The sequence below is a fragment of the Laetiporus sulphureus genome (assembly GCF_001632365.1).
Source record: "Laetiporus sulphureus 93-53 unplaced genomic scaffold LAESUscaffold_47, whole genome shotgun sequence".
In the NCBI taxonomy this organism is placed as follows: domain Eukaryota; kingdom Fungi; phylum Basidiomycota; class Agaricomycetes; order Polyporales; family Laetiporaceae; genus Laetiporus; species Laetiporus sulphureus.
The window spans coordinates 62,542-80,797 of record NW_024468556.1 but is presented as its reverse complement, the minus strand read 5'-3'; the positions used below and the strand labels follow the sequence as shown (position 1 = coordinate 80,797).

The window sequence follows — 18,256 nt, the reverse complement described above, 5'->3', positions numbered from 1 at the left end:
CGCGCTGTTCTCGTTGCTTTTTCACTATAAGTACAATCATGCCAGTCATCCCGAGCTCAATCATACCGCTCTCCACCTTCAACCTTGTTGATTATTCCCCGTTTCAGTGGAAATGGTCTTCGTCTTTCTATTCTTCATCATCCATTTCATAGCAAGCTTCGGCAAACCTTTATCGCGGACGCTTCAGCTGCACGAATCCCGACAATCAATTCCCAATGGCTGGAAAACCGACGGTCCTGCTCCGTCAGATACAGTCTTGACTCTCCGCTTCGCTCTCATCGGGAATGACACAGATGGATTGGTGGACGCCCTCCATGCTGTTAGCAATCCGTCTAGTGGGAGGTACGGTTCCCATCTGACTATGGAAGAGGTACGTTAGCGGCATCAAATGTGTCCTCCTTCACATGGGTGATGCTGTGTGAATAGGTGGAAGTGTTCTCTTCGCCGAAACCCGAGAGCGTAACAGCAGTGAATGCATGGTTCGCCGAGAACGGACTGAACGCGACCACGATCTCTCATGCAGCCGACTGGGTCAAAGTCGAAGTGCCCGTCAGCAAAGCAAATACTCTTTTGGATGCTAACTTCACCACTTTCACGCATACGGCCACTGGACGCCAGGCCATCAGGACGCTCGCATACTCTATCCCGGTAGCTTTGGCGGATCATCTTGATTTGGTTCATCCCACCATTACGTGCGTGCAGGATTGTGGATGATCTACGAGCTCAGTGCTGACACGGCTGTATGTAGCTTTCCGCAATATAAGCAGGCCAGCACGCTTGCCTCGTTCTGGACCACCGGCAATTCACGGCACGTTATTCGAGATACTGCCAATCAGTCTGCGCCATGCGGAAACGGATCCCTTATTGATCCTGTTTGCCTGCAGCATCTCTACGCTATCCCGACCACCCCTGCCACCACCTCCTCGAATGCACTTGCCATTGCCGAATACATTAACCAGAGTGCAAATAATGAGGATCTGATGGTAGTCGCACAATGTGATCAGAGAGGCATTATTCTCATCTTCGCACTATAGACCTTTTTGAAACTATTTCGACCAGACATGAACAGCAGTGGGAACTTCACTTTGCAGCAACCTGATGGCGGTCTTTATTCGACCGATCCCGCAGAGGCCGGTAGTGAAGCCGTACGTTGTTGCCTTCACACGTGCTCCTCCAGACAGACTGTCACTCATCGCCGCTTCACAGAGCTTGGACCTACAGTATACTGTAGGCCTTGCGACGAACGTGCCGGTGACCTTCTTGGCAGTTGGTCCGTATGCGAACACAACTGGCGAGTTCGTGGAAGCCTTGCTGAACACCGCAAGCTACCTTCTCGGCGAGGCTCACCCTCCTCAGGTTCTCTCCACTAGCTATGGGATGAATGAGGACACTATTTCACAGAAGTTGGCCGAGTGAGTCTCCGTATGATAGATATTGCAATTCGTGAAGTTGAAGCTCTCGTCTGCAGAAATTTGTGCAATTCGTATGCTCAGCTGGGAGCACGCGGAGTTAGTTTAATCTTCGCTTCTGGAGATGGAGGCGTCACCGGCATCCAATTCAACTCTACTATGGTCGAAGGAACGGTGTTTGTACCAACCTTCCCTTCCGGCTGCCCATAGTAAGTGCCTCTCAATTCACAAATAATTCTTGATATAGGGTCTGACGAGCACATTGCAGCGTCACCTCAGTAGGTGCCACCTCCGGAATTCCCGTCGAGGTCACCGCCGACTTCTCATCGGGGGGCTTTTCAAACATCTGGAGCCGACCCGATTATCAGTCGTCCGCCGTATCACAGTATCTCTCCCAGCTCGGGACCAACAACAGCGGGCTGTTCAACCAGTCCGGAAGGGCCTATCCCGACGTCGCGGCTTACGGAGAGGAGTTCGGGGTGATCATCAACGGCTCGCTGCATCACATTTATGGCACCAGCTGCTCGGCGCCGACGTTCGCCAGCATCGTTGCGTTGATCAACGATCGGCGCCTTGCGGCAGGCAATTCTACGCTAGGTTTCCTCAACCCGTTCTTGTATTACAACGCATCAACGGCGTTTCATGATATTGTTTCTGGATATAATCTGGGATTCGCAAACCATTCCGCGTTTTATGCCACGAGCGGGTGGGACCCAGTGAGTATCACACTCTATATGTCGTAATTGCGCTAAGCTTCTCCCTCAGATCACTGGCCTCGGTACCCCGAACTTCACAAGGCTTGAGGCGGCTGCAGCGCAGATGCCGAAAACCATCGTAACGTCGTCGGCGCGGGTTAGCATGCAGATCGGTCTGGCCGCAGTCCTCGCCACGGTGGCACTCACTGTAGTGGGGCAGAGTATTTTTTGACTGGAGGCTTCAGCTCCTGTCTGGTGGAATGATGCGGAGCTGGCACGCAGTATATCCACATGTATACCATTGCTTGCCGATGCGCCGAACATATCCATTCATTCGCGAAAGGACCATCTTCCCGCTTCTCCCCGGTCTGTTTGTAGAGGTGACGAGCATTGTGCTGGACTCGACTCTGAGCCGCTGATAATTGTGCCAGATGGGGCAGCCAACGAGCTCAGATTGGGGTTTTACGGGCTTGGTCGTGCATAGTCAGCTGATTCCCGATGATACGGACGTCCCGGAGGATCCTGAACCGCGAGGAAAGTTCCATGCGGTCATACTCCCGACATCAAGTCGTGGACAGAGCGAGAGCTCTCGATCTTTGGCAGAGGATATGGGGGCGATGGATGGGACCAGGTTTTGCTTTCTTGAACAGACGTTAATACTCACCTTAGGCGACGAGCCGCTGGTAGCTGGCCAGGCAGGATCAAACTCTGTCGTTCGTCTCATGAGGTCCGCTTGCTGCCTGATGATATTGAGTTACAATTAATTTACACTGTATCGGATTGAGCTGGCATGATAAGCTGTACATAGCAGCCACAGGCATACCGTACACCATAGGCATTCAATAAAGTTCCAAGCGCGATCTGACTTTCGTTATGTGTTCACAATCCCGATGCAGACTGATACATTGCATTCTGCCTGTGGCGTGGTACGCACAGCTCTGGATGAGCATTCAACGTCGTGCAGTCCAGAATCTGCACAAGCACTTCTGACCTCCAGGCTCGTTCATGCATCAACAAACTGCCGCCTCCCTTCACCCAGAGCTCCGCGGTGTGGAGAGCGGCGAACGAGGCGTCGTTCTGTACGAGAACAAGAACACCTTCGCCGGCCTGATGTACGGTTCGAGCATCTCGGGCGTTATCAAGATCCAAGACGGTGATACTTGTGTTGATGCAGATGACGAGATTCCTGAACAAGAAGACAAGAATTCTTAGCGCGTCCGATGCCTCTACGGTTCCATGGCGGCTGCACAAACCTGAGAATTAAAGACGTACGTTCTCTATAGGAAATCGGTCTCATAGCACCAACAATGTATATGGGACGTGCCTATCAAATCAAAAGAGGTCCGGCACGCGTACTACTGCGGCATTGCAGAACGAATCATGATCATGTAGCAGCGAATCGGGAGTTTGGCTGGGTTATAGGCTCAAACTACGTGCTGTGAGGCAAGTTATCTGAACCAACCGTCGTAGAATCCCAGAAGATACAGCCTGTGGTTCAATCGTCACTTATGCCGGGGTACACGTCTGTATACGACATAAAAATCAGCTTCTTCAACGTGGCTCCAGCTATAATTCTGATACTTTAGAATTATGCAAGAAATCTCATACTGTACAATCCAGCTAGCATCTGCACCCAAAAAGGCGATCACGATACCGCCTCACATCACAATGCAATCATCTTTCTTCAGCTTTCGCTTCCGGCTGCGCTTATCTGCAGTAGATGCAGGCGAGGGCGGATGCTGTGCAGCAAGCGTCTGCGGTTGCTCTCCTCTTTGCGCCCGCTCCCTCTGACGCCGTGCATAAACCTCGCGCGCATGCTCGTCCTCTTCAGCTTGCAGCTGCCTTGCTAGCGCGAGACTGGACGATGGAAAGGGGGGGTTCGCGTCAGCGTGGGATTCACCGAACACCCACTCAAACACTCACTCATCACTTTGCTCCAGCGACATAGCGTTCGTCTGTGCCTCAATGGCCCGAAGCGCGCTCTCGGCTGTGTGTCCCGCGTAGTCACCCCCTGCGGGACTGGAGCGGACAAAGTCGGAATCGACAAACGACGAGCTGCCGCCCTCGACGTCCTCGAGGCGCTCCCACACTACGGACGATTCGTGCAGGAACACCTGGTCAGTAACGAGCGTGTACAGCCCGGTGTCCTCTCCGATGGGTTTGTAGAGTACGGACAGATGTGAGTTGCGAAAGAGCGCGACGAGCTTGCCTGGGGTGATGGTCGAGGCAAGGGTGAACAAGCCATAGTACGTAAGTTGTGATTGTGTTTTGTCGAGAAAATCGCGGATGATGATACCTGATGGGTAATCGTCACAATCTTGATAGACATGAACCGAATTGGGGAAGCATCTCACCATCCTGTATCTTATGGCGTTGCTCGCTCGTCAGTGTATCGTACACCCCGGTGACACCAGCTTCGGATGATCCTGTATTTTCTTCAGTAGCCAGTAGTTGCCCCTTGGTAAGGTGATCTGCCTCAACGAGGAGATTTATCGATGTGTCGTAGTCTTCAGTCTTCTCAAGGATCTTTGCCTCGGGACTGTCAGGGTCAACCAACCACCCATGTACTAACTGGATCCCAGCATATTCAAACAGCTTGAGTTCTCCTCCCGCTCCTCCCGGACGAAACGCCGTCGCGCCGGTGAACAGCGGGTTGAGGTCCATTCCCTCTTCATATAATAGCTGCAGTAAGCAACGGGTGTATGACCAGACAGCTTGAGCAGCCGAGTAGCGAAAGACGTACTCCGTGTAGCAGGCATGACCGACAGCGCGGAGGACACGTCCTCGTCCGGACGCGAGCTCAGCAAATAGTCTCCGACGAGGTGGGCCAGGAAGTCGTAGGAGACGGTCGTCCGCTCCGGCGGCAGGATCTCGATCTGCCCGCGCAGGATGAGTATGTTGCCTGGCATGACGAGCTGTGTTCGCCTTGAGCTGGCCACGCAACAGCACATAGCAACCTACATATCGCAATAAACGAGCAGGGCCTGCAAGCCCGTGAACACCGGTCCAAAGCTCGATTACGCGGACCCGACTGACCCGTTGAAGTTCTGTGTGATGATCTTGACCGCCCTTGATGGTGACTCTGCGTCGGGTTTGAATGTAATTTCCTTGAGATACCAAAGCTCTTCCAGTGATTCTTGCAGATTCGTTTCGTCGCGTGAAGTTTCGTCGCGTGAAGTCATGATGCGGAAGCGAGGTAGGGAGGGAGGCGGAAGGAGATGAGCGGCGGGTGGATTGTGATTGTGGCACAAGCGCCCGTTGCCGAGCGGGCTTCCGCAAAAGGCAACTCTAGTTTTCCCAGGTCTTCTCTTCTTTTACCATTGCAGCAGATTGCAGCTAAAACACGATAAATAACATTAGATGAGTTCGCAATTCATACTGATGAGACTCGACCCTCTGTCTCCACAGCCACGCCGAACGAGAGGATTGTGAACTGCATTCAGAGCTTTACAGACAGCTAATAATACATGGATAACAACACGACATGCAACTGACAATAACAACGGAATGCGATGCGTCCCACATATCAAAACGCCTCCATGTCATCTTCACTGACCTGCTCTTCCGTCGGCTTCTCGTCAATGTGGCCATGGTCCAAGCTCGTCCACACAAGGTCCCTTGCCGCGAGGTCCATCTCACGCATCCGTAGGATACGTTGCAGCCGCTCCGCCATCTCCGCCTGCGATCCTCCAACCAGAATCTGAGCATTGAACGCAGCGTGCTCCGAGAGGTTTCGGCGCAGCGCAGCGGTCGACAACTCAGCACACGCCTCAGGGTCAGTGATGAGCGGCGGTCGAGGATGCAGCATGTACTTTCGGTGGAGGTCTGACGCGAAGAGCGATGGAGTCAATTCGTCGGGGTTATGCTGGAGGCAAAATACATACTCTCGAGGTATGCTTCACAATCCCTCGGAACCTCGATATCCATTGTCTTCTGGTTCTCCCTCTCCAGCACGGCGACTGCAAGGCGGCGCAATCCAGGCATGCCAACCCCAGTGTCAAACACTGACAAGAACTGCAGCTTGGGCAACGCCAGCAAAGGCGGGATCGCATCGTCGTCGATGAGCGGATTGAGCGCAAGATCGAGCTCGGTAAGTGTGCGCTTCAGGGCGACGAGGTGAAATATGCTGTGAAAGGGATTTCAATTCGATAACCTGTGAAGTGGGTTACACGCGAATCATACGCTTCGTTCCCGATGCCAGTGTTGCTGAGCCAAAGCTGCGACAGTCGCGGAAGGTGATGTATATTGATAATGTCACTGTCCTGTAGCGCCGCGCCGCTGAGGCTGACCTGGCTAAGAAATAGGAAACTGTTCGGCTTGGCAAAGACTGGTCGTAAATTAATCAGCCCAGCTACAAATGGACTTGCAGCTCAAAGAGCTCACCGCGTAAAAGCTCGCGTCCGCCCATGTTCAAGCCCTCCTCGTCCATGAGCGACGCAGTCAAGTCGAGACACTCGATCTCGGACATGCGCAGCATGTTGAGGACGCGCGCGTTCAAATGACCTACGGAGTGTCAATTCTGACTATGATTTTGAGGAAGAAGTGAAGGCTGACCGTCAATAGCCAGCATATCCGCAATTCGCTGATGAGTCAGTGCCTCGAGTGCATATAATCGCTCTTTCAGCCGCATCCCGGGCAGCATAGCGTCAAGGCGGGATATGAGCCCACTGATGCCTCGGGGGCTCTCCGTACCGACGGGAGGTCCATATAACTCATCTATTGGTTAACAACAAGAGCGCATATATCATCTCATACTGCCAAATGGACATGAACGCACATACCTGCAGAGAGACGGTAGTTCGGCAAGGATGAAAGATTTAGTGTTAAGCCTTTGCATGCAACAGCTCTTGATGCCTACCTTCCAACGCGCATATCCTGTGCTCCATCTCAGATGTGGTCAACGGTCCTTCCGGCTGGCTTGCGGGAGGCTCGAAGGGAGAGTACCACCCGCCGTCCGCCTCACGAAAATAGCACAGACGATCCGCCTTCCCGCTGACCTCGAATGACTTGTCATTCACGCTCTGCAAGGAACGCTCCCTTTTGGGCGGCGCAAGCAAGTCGCTGAACGTCTCCATCGACTCCGATCGCTTGCGCTTCACCTTGACGCCAGGCGGGCTGCGAGCATACTGGTCACGTCCGGCACGAGGCAGTGGGGTTTCTTGTTCCCAATGGCGAATGGAGCTTGATACGGAAGAATTGCTGCTGAGTTTGGAAACATGGGGAAGTGCACGGTAGAGCAGGCGATAAATATCGGACTCGTCGAGGGATTGATCCAGGCGTTCCGCGAAGGAGGGTATATGCTCTTCAGGTAAGCGGGAGTAGGGAGGAGGATCAGAACGTATGTGCTGGCGGAGACTCTCCAGAAAAGCCGCGGCATCTATGTTAGGGCAGTACAATGGGTTTTGTTCGTCTATAATAGGTACTGTATAATGCATGGTGCTGATCCTGTGGTGACGATGAATGCGAAAGCGAGACTGGTAGCTACAAAGAGGACTTGAGAGACGAAAGGCGAGTTGATAGAGATTGATTGGATACTGAGCGTGTACCGACTTGGATGGATGCTCTATGCTTAAGTTAAGGCTTTGATACAGCTACTGTTGCGGCATGCGTGAGACAGATTGACCCGCTATGCTTGAGAACTGGTCGCGATTCCGCGGGACTCGATGTTGATAACCCGAGGGAATAGATAGGGAAAACAGGCGTTAAACGGAAGCAGGAAAGAGGTAGCGTTCGCGCATGAAAGACGGCGCAGGCGTACAGGGAAAAGACGTCGAGGAGGGAAAAAAAGGCCTTCGTGTTAGGACAGCGAGTATTCTACGATTGCCATTCCGGGCGACAGGTGTCATGAACCGGCGATCGCCGTACGGACGGCACCATATAGTGTAAATTGTTCAAATAGAAAGCGTCAATAAACCGCTCTACGTGTTTTGCAAGTCAATACTGAGTTCTAAAGTGGACGTTGATGAAGGGAGCATAGAGAGGTTGCTTCTGACAGGTATCACATCTATAAAGAGCCACTGACCGTGAGGGAGTGCGTAAGAAGTATATTTATACGAAGTGAGAAGGTCAGAAGACTGACACAGTCGACAATCCTGTTGATGATCAAAAAACTTTGGAACGAGCTGATCGAAACCGTTATGAGGTAGCAAAAGGGTGCGCGTGGTTACTACAGCAGAGTCGGAAGTCCAATCTTTCGTACGTCAGTAGCGAGGTGTCCTGTCTCTTGTACTAAGCGGTTACATGCTGCATGACTAGTAACGTAGATATTCTTACCTTCAAAGGCCAGTCGGAAGCGCACCTCTCAAGCGTGTCCGCCCATCCTTCAGAGCCTCTGTGATGATAGGGCTGGCAGCAGGCCGATATTTGTATTCCTTCGAATACCTACACAAAGGCATGAGCTCGCACGAGTCGATATTGCATAGCCAAATTGAGCGACGCGCCTGCTAGCATAGATAATCTGAGGCTTCTTCGCCCGTGCACGCACACGCAAGACCAGCCAGAAGAGGAACAGCAAGAACAAGATGAGCAAGATCCGTTTCCACCGCGCCGGTGTTGGAGGATTGAGGCGCGGATTCTTCGCCGGTCTGCCTTGTAGCTTGTGTGTGTCGCTCGTAGGTTGCGCGACTCGCGCCGTAACGTCTTTCTCGTCTTCAGACTCGGAATCCTCCTTGGCTGGATTGGCGGGGTTATCGTTCTTTCCAGCCATGGAGTACAGCAGCACTGATAGAGGCGTGGTCGAAGGCCAACCCGCGCAAGGCGCAGATTATGCTGGTGTATGCAAATGTCGTGAATTTACTAGTAGCAAGAGTATATAGCGGTGCCACACATCCGACCTATTCCCAGACTCCGCTTCGGAGCTAACCGGCCATAGGAGACAATATTGCTGCACCCCTCCGAGGTATAAGGAAGAAATTTGTCCGGATCTCTTGTAGGTCTTGTCGAGCCAGAAGACCGCCGCGGAACCAATGCAAGGCTTAGTAACGCACTCGCCGCCAAGTTAGTATTCCGATTGCCTGCCATGATGATGGCTGCTGTGTACGGTTGTGGGTCCGCTCATTCGACGTTCTGAGCGGAGATCACTGCCAATCAGTTGCTGCTTCCCATTGTTCTCACGGATTACCGTCAATCCATGTGTCTTCCGGCCCACAGCCACGCTTCACATACCCAACTATGAGCCAACCACCCACTCCGTCGAGGGATGCAGACCGCACTGCGAATGAGCAACGTCTTTCTAGCCAAGGATCTGAGGGAACGACGATGGTGACTGGAATACGAGAATGCTGCGCTAATATCATTGTACACAGGGTCAGTGATTGTTGACCGTTGATATCTCCACGTCATTCTGAGGCTGCTCTTATTGCAGAGGCAAGCTCAGCAACTAAACGCGGGTGTTATGACCCTTTTCTCTATGCTCAAGGATAATGTTGAATTTGTAACCCCTGCGGAGTTTGATGAAATGCTAGACGAGATTCTCAAGTAGGTCTTCCACACTGAGCGATGACAATCCGGCCTGATTATCCACAGGACTCTCAAATCAGTCTATCCTCGTGTTCGCGAATGGTCTCAATACGGTCTCTTACAGGCGCTCTGTGAGCATAGCCTTGATAGGTGCAACTTGCTCTAATATTCCTTGTAGGGCGAAACGGACAAGTTGGATATGGTCTGGAGCAGTGCAATGAAGAGGTCAACAGTGCTCTGGACAAATGGGAGGTGCGCGATATACATATAATCTCGTGTGATCGCAGTTTACGAGAATTATAAGCAGATGGTGGCAGCCATCTCGCTCAACAATGTCCGAAGTCCGTTGGTGCGCATCGTGCGACAAGATGCAGAGGGATGGCAGAAATATATAGTCGAACACCGAACTGAAGTTTTCACATTCACCAAGCGATTCCTTCGTGCTCGACAGCTCGTGCAACAGGCTGCAGAATTGCAGAAACACGGTCATCCGGCAGCAGAGCGAATGATGGAACTGAGCCAACTGGTACTTTAAACTTCGGATTGTTTAGTAATTGCAGCCTCTCAAATTCACGGTTAACAGCTCCTGCAGTTACCAATACAGTCCTCAAATTCTAAAGAGGCTGCGAATGAGAAATTGACGAAGGAGGAGCACGAAATGTATCGGGAAAAGCTAGTGAACTTCCAACGTCTCACTGGCGTACCACCGACCATCAAGATTCTGAATGGTCAAGTGAAGAAACTCGGTGATAGACCTCTGGTATGGGGTAGCTATAGTCAAGTGTGGAACGGTGTCTGGCTCGAGAAGATAGACGTTGGTATATCGTAATCGTTCTTGTTCATATCTAACCCTTCCCGTCTGTGCCTAGATCGTTCTACGAGTACAGGATATTACCGTCTCTCAAGGAGCTGTTGCTGTTAGTCCGCGTTCATTGCTCTAGCTATACGTGTGCACTGACATCTCTTCTAGCGGTTTGAGGAGGAAGCCAGGAAATGGGCGAAGCTGAAGCATCCGAACGTTCTCCCTTTTTACGGCATAGTGACAGATCTGGGTCCGATTATACACAGTGTAAGTCGGTCTGAGAGTGCAACTTATTGATCGCTGATATGATGTCAAGGCGACTCCATGGTGCGAACACACAAATATCCTTGAGTGCGTTTACTTTGAGGAACGTTCCGTCGAGGAGCCTGAGAAAATTCTCCAGTTACACGAAGAACAATCCCGACACCGATAAAACACAGTTGGTTGGTATTTCTTTCTCAGTATAGGAAATAAAGGCATGCTGAACAGGGTTTGCACGGATCTAGCTTGTTGACGCTGCGCAAGGTCTAAGATACCTTCATCAGGAGAACATCGTCCACGGTAATGGTTAGTACTTGCTTCTATATCACACAGTTCCATTAAATAGACATCTGACTGATTCTATTGTGACCGCAGTAAAATGCGTAAGTACGCGCTGCTTGTTCCGTTCCTTTAGTCATTCACAATCTCCTTGTAGACAAACTTCCTAATCAACGAGAAGGTCGGTCTTTGAGGCCTCTTGATGGTGATTGCGGCTGACCCTGTTGCCTTTAAGGGCGACGTATGCGTTTCGGACTATGGCATGCTACAGGTCGTCGCGGAGATAACCAAGAAGCGAGCTTCGCTCATTCTATACGAGGCAGAGTTGACGCGCTGGTTGGCACCGGAATTTGTCAAAGATGCTAGCCTTCCTGGGTGCACTTTCGCGTGCGATGTCTGGTCATTCGCGATGGCGATGCTCGAGTGCTACACCTCATCTGTGCCATACGTGGAGCTGCAGGATGATACGTTTGTCGCCGATGCCCTTTACCGCGCTCAACATCCTGCAAGGCCGCAGAACGCAAAGGAGCTTACGGATGGGATTTGGGGCATCCTGGTCGATTGCTGGCGGAAGAACCCTGGAGAACGTCCGTTGATGAACCAAGTAGTGACGAGATTGCAACACTGTATGTAATCATATCGTCTCGCTTCTCATCTCTCAGAGGTTGAAGCCACGATCACACTATGGCCACGTATTTGTATATGCCATTCTATCTAGTCGTTTTTGGCTTCAAGTCTTGCAGCGTGAATGTAAGGATATCATTTTTGCGTATCAAACCCAGCATGCCCAGCACACGTGCCTAAAACCGTGCGTTGCGCTTCATAGGCACATTCAAGTGCCCACTGCTCTGAAAATTTAAACATGCATGTGAAATTTGTTCCAACTAGGCGTAGATGTGCTTGCGGCATACCTGGGTCTCTCTCTCTATTCAGTGAGATTGCCATACCTTCTGGGAGTAGCAATCTGTCGTGCGCATTTCAGATCAATCGGTTAGCGGACCCTGACAGCCGATGAATAGACACACAGTCTATGGATTCCGTAAACAATTGCATCAAGAGTCGCTTCGGAGTCTTCCTCGCCCGATAGGCCTGATCTGCGGATAAGCAGGATTTTTCGTTATTGCAATGAGAGACTTACCAACGCCCATGCGGGTCCCAACTTTGCCTGATTGATCTGGAGTACGCTGTTTCACATCGGTGCAGGTATCCATAACAGTTTGTAGCTGAGAGGTTGGCATTTTATCCAAGACAGCGGATCGAAGAACACGAAGCTCGTGCCCAGAACACCGCCATAGGTGACGCAGAATGCATCTGGCCACGTTGACCAGAAGGATAGTCTCGTCCGCCCTGTTACGTTCCCTTAATTGCGTGAATAGTGACAATAGAGTCGGAATTCCTACATTGCATGTCAGGATGATGATAGTGTTCCCATGAATGTGTCGTAAGACGTCACCTTCGCAGCTGGCCAGAATTGAAGTACTCGACTTAAAAACGCACTCCATCACACGCCGCATGCTACTCGGCGTTGTTTCACTGGTAGGAAGATCGACAGCACCGAGAAGATCAATCAAACTTATATATAGTCTTGTATCGTTCGCAGGAGTGAGTTGAAGCAACCGTCTGAGACAGTCGAGAATATCTTGCGAAGGAGATTGAGAATCGGACCCACTGAAGACGTGGGGCTTGAGGTCTTCTGACAGCATTTCGACAGCAGTTCTCCCGAAATAGAAGCACTCTTCTGCGACTGCCCAAGATTATTAGTACCGAGTTGACACGCGGAAGCAACAACTTACGTTCTTCTCCATAGCAGAAGTTCTTCATATTGTATGTGAGGAGCTGCAATAGGTGAAGACGGTGTTCAGACGAAACAGCCAGAGTTCTGTAGTAGTCCACAAGGCGATCGTATAGGGAGCGTTCCCCCGAAGGCATGTTGCTGAGTCGGATCTGCAGAAACTTGATGATACGTACACGTTCCCCCGACAGCGGCGTCGGAAATATCTTTCCAGAACGAGAAGCGGGACGATTACGGTCGAAAATTGAGACCTCTTTGGAATGGAGGTTCGATAGAATGTCGACAGCCATATACCCTATTGTTGGTGTGGAGCTCACATCCTGCAACTCCAATTAGTGAAACGACATCGAAACTCTACATGAAAGGCACCTCTTTATTGCAATAATGCTCAAAAATATCCAGTGCGATTTCAAAAGGAGCAAGTCGCAGGAACGGCTGAAGCACCCTGTCTAGAAAAGCACCCTTCAACGTCTTGAAGGCGGCATCCAAGACCACAACGGGCTCGATGTTCGGGACCAAGCCGGTCAGCTCCAAGTCTTCCCGATCTTCCCATAAGGGCAGATTTTCAATCGGCCTGAAGTCGGACGTATACTGTCTGACAATCGGTGGCATGGTGGAAGACCAGTGAACACGCCATTTCGCGAACGTCCGCTTTAACCGCCGCACGCTCATCCCATAGTTCCCTCTCCAGACACGGAATAGTCTATAGAATGCACGGGACATCGGAGACTTGTAGGGAGAATGAGGGTTAAGGGACGGAGTGATAGCCGTTCCGAAAGCGAAAGCCATCAGTATGACCATTTGCCCAAGCACCATACCAGCCACCACAGCGCTGGTCTTCCAGAACTGTAGTACCAGACCGATTAGAAAGAGCATCAAGGAAAGCTGCAGCAGAATCGGCATCAAGTTCACTATATCCTCCACGTGCCATTGATCAAAGCCAGTGTGGCGAAGATACCAGGCAATCGCGCTCTGGCGTGGGTTCGATGGCACACCGGCTACATGGTTGTTAAGCCACTGTTTGATCGTAATCCCGATGGATGCGGCCGCAAGGCTTATGACAAGTGCCGAGAACCAGAGTGTATTGGTGGCGATATCGAGTTGAGAAACGGACTCCGGGTATCTTACTGGGTATCCGAGTATCGTAGAGTTAATGGAGCCTGAATTGACAGTAAAACTGTTCAGCTGCGCTGATATGTGCATGAGGATCTGAGCGGTGGAATCTGTCGGCTGGGGCTGTAGTGTCTTGTAGAACTCGACATTGAATGCGGTGACAACTGCTGAAAACAGACCCGCCTAATCCCAAGCTCTATATTTTAATCATAGCGCGAATACGTTCAAATGGAACACGCACGAAGAGAAGAAGTGTGTCTATCCCTTCCTTCAGATCTTGTATGACGTCTTTCTCATGCTTCCAGAGCTCTTCGGCGCACCGTGCCCACGATGTAGATGTGTCGAGTGCTGGGCCCCGAACTCGTTTCTCTCGTGCATCTTCCGATTGCGCGGTATCCTTGCGTACGGGCACGACGTTTGGCTTCTCCGCGACGCGAGACCGGGTTCGTTTCAACCTTTCACCGGCACCACCGTCGATATGCTGCTTCTCTCCGTTATCTGCAGTAGGTTCTCAAATTCAGAAGTCAGAGCAGTTCAGATTTTGAAACACTCTCATACCTGTCCATTTGACACCAGAGTCATAGCCGTCCATTTCAGCAGGCGCATGCTGAGCCTCAATATCGACTGTCGACTACAAGCTCCTGTCAGCGCTGTGAAAGAAGATGAAGTTTGAGCTCACGCTTACCATTATGCGTGTTATGGGCTCACCGACAGGATCCAGGGAGAAAAGAGGGGGCTTGCGTTGACGTATAGCAGAAAGCTAAGTCATCTGATAAAGAAGAAAGCGAGGCATCAAATTGTTCAGATAGTGCGTGGTTCCTGCCAGCCGACGAGAAGGCCTGCGGTTTCGCATGCTGGCACTTCGCGCTAGCGGAATTTCAAAGCACAATGCCGTTATTCCTCGCTTGCAACCCGTCTCCATCACGGACCGTGCCTAGAATCTCAAGTGTTACACGTGTGCGGATTATCCGAGACAGCGGAAAATAACTTGCTGCATCCCATCGTGCTGTTGGATAATCATACGCTGCAGCGCCATATCGTGCTTCACAAGATGCAAGTAGGTCTGCTGTGTCATTTGCGAGACGATATGGTCAAGCGTTGAAGACTCATCGATAAGCGAGGCCTGATGGAAAAACATCGCGTATATCACTCGAAAGCGATTCGGTCTCACGAATCATGGCAGATCTTCAACTCGCTCAGAAGTTAGAACAACACAAAGACATTCTAACACACGATGATGATACACCATGTTATTATTACACGCAGACGCTACAAGGTTGTAATGGACGTACGCAGATGGGTGTTGTATTGAACAAGGCCAAAAATTGCACCAAGTCATGAGACCGCGGGCCAATATAGTATACTATGTGGTTGTTTGGTGTTGTGGGTCCGCACTGAACGCTCCTAAGTTGATTGGACGGAAATGTGTCGGACTGCCTGCCTTGATCATCTTAGACCGCTTATCACGACTCATCACTTGCTTGTGTTCTTTGTCGCCAACATGCAGCTGTGCAAGTGCCCAGAAATACGTGGGACATCGAGCGCTTACAATCTGGAGATCATCACGTAGCCATGATGCTTTTCATCCTTCTTGAAGTTCCTTTTCCGACAAAGATAAAGCTCTGCCCTGGTAGTCTTTGGAGTTGCAGACTCATGCTATCATCAGGAAAACTCAAATATTGCTTTTTAGCCCCCTTTAGAGCTTTTTTGGTCCAATAAAGGCATTAAGCCCGAAAAGCGTGGGGATCTCCTGGTTCTGCGCTTATTTTATCCTTTTTCATGGAAAAGTCACACAGAAAGCGCCGGAAAGGTCACGAGAAATCTGTATAAAGACATTAAGCTGGAAAGCCGAGCTTCGGCTGATTCTGATGCCGCTGGCGGTTCAATGCCTTTTCACCATCCTTTCCGCTCCCTTTCGAGTAAAAAGCTCTCATAAGGTGGGAAAAAGATGCAATTTCAGGAGATCCTCATGCTTTTTTAACATTTTCTCTCCTTAATCCTCGAAAAAGGTGACAAAGCGAGGAAAAAGGTAAAGTTGGGGTTTTCCTGATGATTGTTCCCTCAGATTTCTGGTGAACACCATCACCAGCATTCAAAACTAGAAGGTACAAGGCATAACTTTGCTCAACCTACTATATGGAAAGCCTAGCATCCATACCTGTATCCTTGGACCATGGTCCTCTGAGCATCAGAACATCAACTTCTCGAGTCTTCGATTCTTACAAGCTGCAGTCTCTCATACAGCTGTTCTGAGACCGCCTTTCTTGAAGACAGCAGAACCATACACCTCGTGAACGTTAGCAAGACACAATTTGATGTCTAGGAAAGAAAAGCTCACACGCATAGTGAAAAAGCAATCATAGGGTAATTCAACATGAGGCTTTGAATATCATTGCATTCTCCCAGCAATCCATGCAATGCTCTGATGACTTTCTGCTCAGAAATTTACGTACATAAGCATCTCTTGCAATCAAGTTCATGAAGAAAAATGCAATCTGGATTTGGTCTGAGCTCAACAATGAATAGTCAGTCTCATTAGTCTCCAAGGTCAGCCTCCTCACATTTTGGCTACATCTTTCCTCCCTGACCATAGACTTATTTCCCCCCTTCGATGAAGAAGTGTGGCTGACCATCATTAAGAGCCAAACTGGACATTGCATCCAGCTGTGAGATGGCAGAGTCGCTCATTTGAACCAAGAACTCCAGCTCACCCAGAGGGTATTGTCGACAGAGCGCACTCACTGTGAGGGTCTGGAAGGGTCCACGTTCATCCCGCCAACAGCTGTTGCAGAATCAGGCAGTTCACGCAGACAAGTATCTGAGTCGTGTGAGGCAGTTGCGTCTTTGTGGCTTTATCCCACAGTTTCGCTGTACATGATATCTTCTGTCAGTGATGACATTGGATAGCAATTAACCATAAATTTCTCATGTTCATTTTTGAGCTTGAGAACAGTGGAGGTCTCTTCAGTAAAGGCAGTCGAGTTCTCATGTCCTGTCCATGGTGCTCCTAGTCTGTTTCAAAATCTCACCCTGACACCGTAGTACGCAATTTCGAAGTTACATAAGCATTTTCATCTCCGAAATGCATCGATCGGATCTCGTAGGACATGTCGGTGGCTGAGGCTCACTGCAGCATATACCCACTGAACATGCCCTTCATTCTCTCATAGTCTACTTGTACTTCTGTTTCTGATTCTGCTCATATGGCTGAACCAAATGCAAGCACTGTCACGGAGACCCAATATCAGGCGAAGTCCGAAAGGTCTTACTTGCTTATGTTGGATGAAGCGAAGTGACGGAGATCGCAGACTATAAGAGGTGTACTGGACTTGTAGGGGAAGTCGCAGTAACAGTCAAGTGTATCGAGTATTGACGAAGGTAGATAAGTCTGGGGGTGTAAACCCAGACGAGCTCAGTATATATACAGGCAGGGTCAGACCCCTGATACACTGTCTACCGGGACCATGGGCACACCTACAGTGGGTCCATGTGAACGGTGACTCAGCACATGTTCTAAAGATAGGCGAAGCTCGGTGTTACCTGCGAGCTATCTTGAGATAAGCCAATAGCATTAATCTACGAAGTCATACGAGGCTATCAGGAGACCTTGCCATGCAGCTACAGAGTCAGCGGGCGATGCCTGCTGAGCATAACTACTCTAACTATAGGACCACCTTCCCAGGTAGCGGAGCTCTGGGTCTCACAGTGTTGTAGGAGCTTATCCCATTGGTGGATAAGCGACCGGATCTTGTGTCTTCGGATATGGTGCCTTATCTTTTAGGCAAAATAGTTAGTACCTTATTTATGACGTATGAGGTCTGGGCTTTAGCACGTGATATGTGCGCTTCAAGATATACACGTGAGTGAGCACGTGGGTAGTCACGTGATCACGAAGCAAGCAATAAAATAATGTGGAATATTACAGTTTGTGACACTACCCCCTCTTTTGGTATGAACTCCATTGAATAGCAGATACTTTCATTTATGACCAGTGAATTGGTATGATTCGATCATCTTCAGAAGGTCAATGGTGAAATAGGATTGGGTTTCAAGCGTGATGTGCTTGTGTGGCAGCTTGTTCGACAGTGACATGGCCAACTTGGTTTTATAGCAATAATTCTTGAGACTCAGTACTTCGCGTACCGGTTTGTTCCTTTTTGGAGTCTTTTGGAATTTGATCTGCCAGTTGAACCAAAACCTCCCCTCGCACAAATACGTGCTGCATTGCATCATGCTTGTTCATAAGCCTCCTTTTCCTCCTTATCAAAGAGGTATCTCTGGAGCGGCACGGGTAGTAAAATGCGCTCGCAAATAAGTTGAGTGATTCGGTCAGAAATCTCGACCGTATAGGGGCGATCGGTTGCGTTGGAGAGCAGTACTTTGACTTCTCCGCGGTAGTCACGATCTATTACCCCTGCTTGGGCATCTATCCCCTTAAGTGCCATGC

The 18,256-nt window shown here is 50.2% G+C and overlaps 5 protein-coding genes across 5 annotated transcripts; 2 read left to right on the top strand and 3 right to left on the bottom strand.

The window, feature by feature from the left end:
* Nucleotides 1–112: 112 nt before the first annotated feature.
* LAESUDRAFT_661479 (subtilisin-like protein) lies at nucleotides 113–2,336 on the top strand (the record flags this gene model as incomplete). Its single annotated transcript, XM_040904938.1, has 8 exons — nucleotides 113–370; nucleotides 427–692; nucleotides 749–983; nucleotides 1,035–1,145; nucleotides 1,207–1,412; nucleotides 1,469–1,618; nucleotides 1,678–2,125; nucleotides 2,175–2,336. 8 exons carry the CDS (start codon nucleotides 113–115, stop codon nucleotides 2,334–2,336), a joined length of 1,836 nt encoding a protein of 611 aa, XP_040760275.1.
* Nucleotides 2,337–3,762: 1,426 nt separating this feature from the next.
* LAESUDRAFT_738637 (uncharacterized protein) lies at nucleotides 3,763–7,539 on the bottom strand (the record flags this gene model as incomplete). The annotated part of the gene is made up of 11 exons (XM_040910917.1): nucleotides 3,763–3,961; nucleotides 4,028–4,400; nucleotides 4,459–4,773; nucleotides 4,812–5,061; nucleotides 5,141–5,211; nucleotides 5,657–5,873; nucleotides 6,020–6,230; nucleotides 6,287–6,431; nucleotides 6,488–6,607; nucleotides 6,659–6,820; nucleotides 6,963–7,539. The coding sequence occupies 11 exons, from the start codon at nucleotides 7,537–7,539 to the stop codon at nucleotides 3,763–3,765; spliced, it is 2,640 nt and encodes an 879-aa protein (XP_040760274.1).
* An 837-nt stretch (nucleotides 7,540–8,376) lies between these two features.
* LAESUDRAFT_730020 (uncharacterized protein) lies at nucleotides 8,377–8,901 on the bottom strand (the record flags this gene model as incomplete). The annotated part of the gene is made up of 2 exons (XM_040909764.1): nucleotides 8,545–8,901; nucleotides 8,377–8,485 (listed from the first exon to the last, which is right to left on the bottom strand). The coding sequence occupies exons 1-2, from the start codon at nucleotides 8,808–8,810 to the stop codon at nucleotides 8,380–8,382; spliced, it is 372 nt and encodes a 123-aa protein (XP_040760273.1). The 5' UTR covers nucleotides 8,811–8,901.
* A 167-nt stretch (nucleotides 8,902–9,068) lies between these two features.
* Nucleotides 9,069–11,646, top strand: LAESUDRAFT_730019 (kinase-like protein). The gene is made up of 14 exons (XM_040909762.1): nucleotides 9,069–9,409; nucleotides 9,468–9,580; nucleotides 9,629–9,693; nucleotides 9,741–9,814; nucleotides 9,870–10,088; nucleotides 10,146–10,376; nucleotides 10,432–10,479; nucleotides 10,533–10,631; nucleotides 10,681–10,715; nucleotides 10,768–10,807; nucleotides 10,871–10,931; nucleotides 11,001–11,008; nucleotides 11,062–11,085; nucleotides 11,140–11,646. The coding sequence occupies exons 1-14, from the start codon at nucleotides 9,275–9,277 to the stop codon at nucleotides 11,536–11,538; spliced, it is 1,551 nt and encodes a 516-aa protein (XP_040760272.1). The 5' UTR covers nucleotides 9,069–9,274; the 3' UTR covers nucleotides 11,539–11,646.
* A 1,404-nt stretch (nucleotides 11,647–13,050) lies between these two features.
* Nucleotides 13,051–14,695, bottom strand: LAESUDRAFT_705851 (uncharacterized protein; the record flags this gene model as incomplete). The annotated part of the gene is made up of 4 exons (XM_040906603.1): nucleotides 14,495–14,695; nucleotides 14,368–14,440; nucleotides 14,051–14,307; nucleotides 13,051–13,992 (listed from the first exon to the last, which is right to left on the bottom strand). Exons 1-4 carry the CDS (start codon nucleotides 14,495–14,497, stop codon nucleotides 13,051–13,053), a joined length of 1,275 nt encoding a protein of 424 aa, XP_040760271.1. The 5' UTR covers nucleotides 14,498–14,695.
* Nucleotides 14,696–18,256: the final 3,561 nt, after the last annotated feature.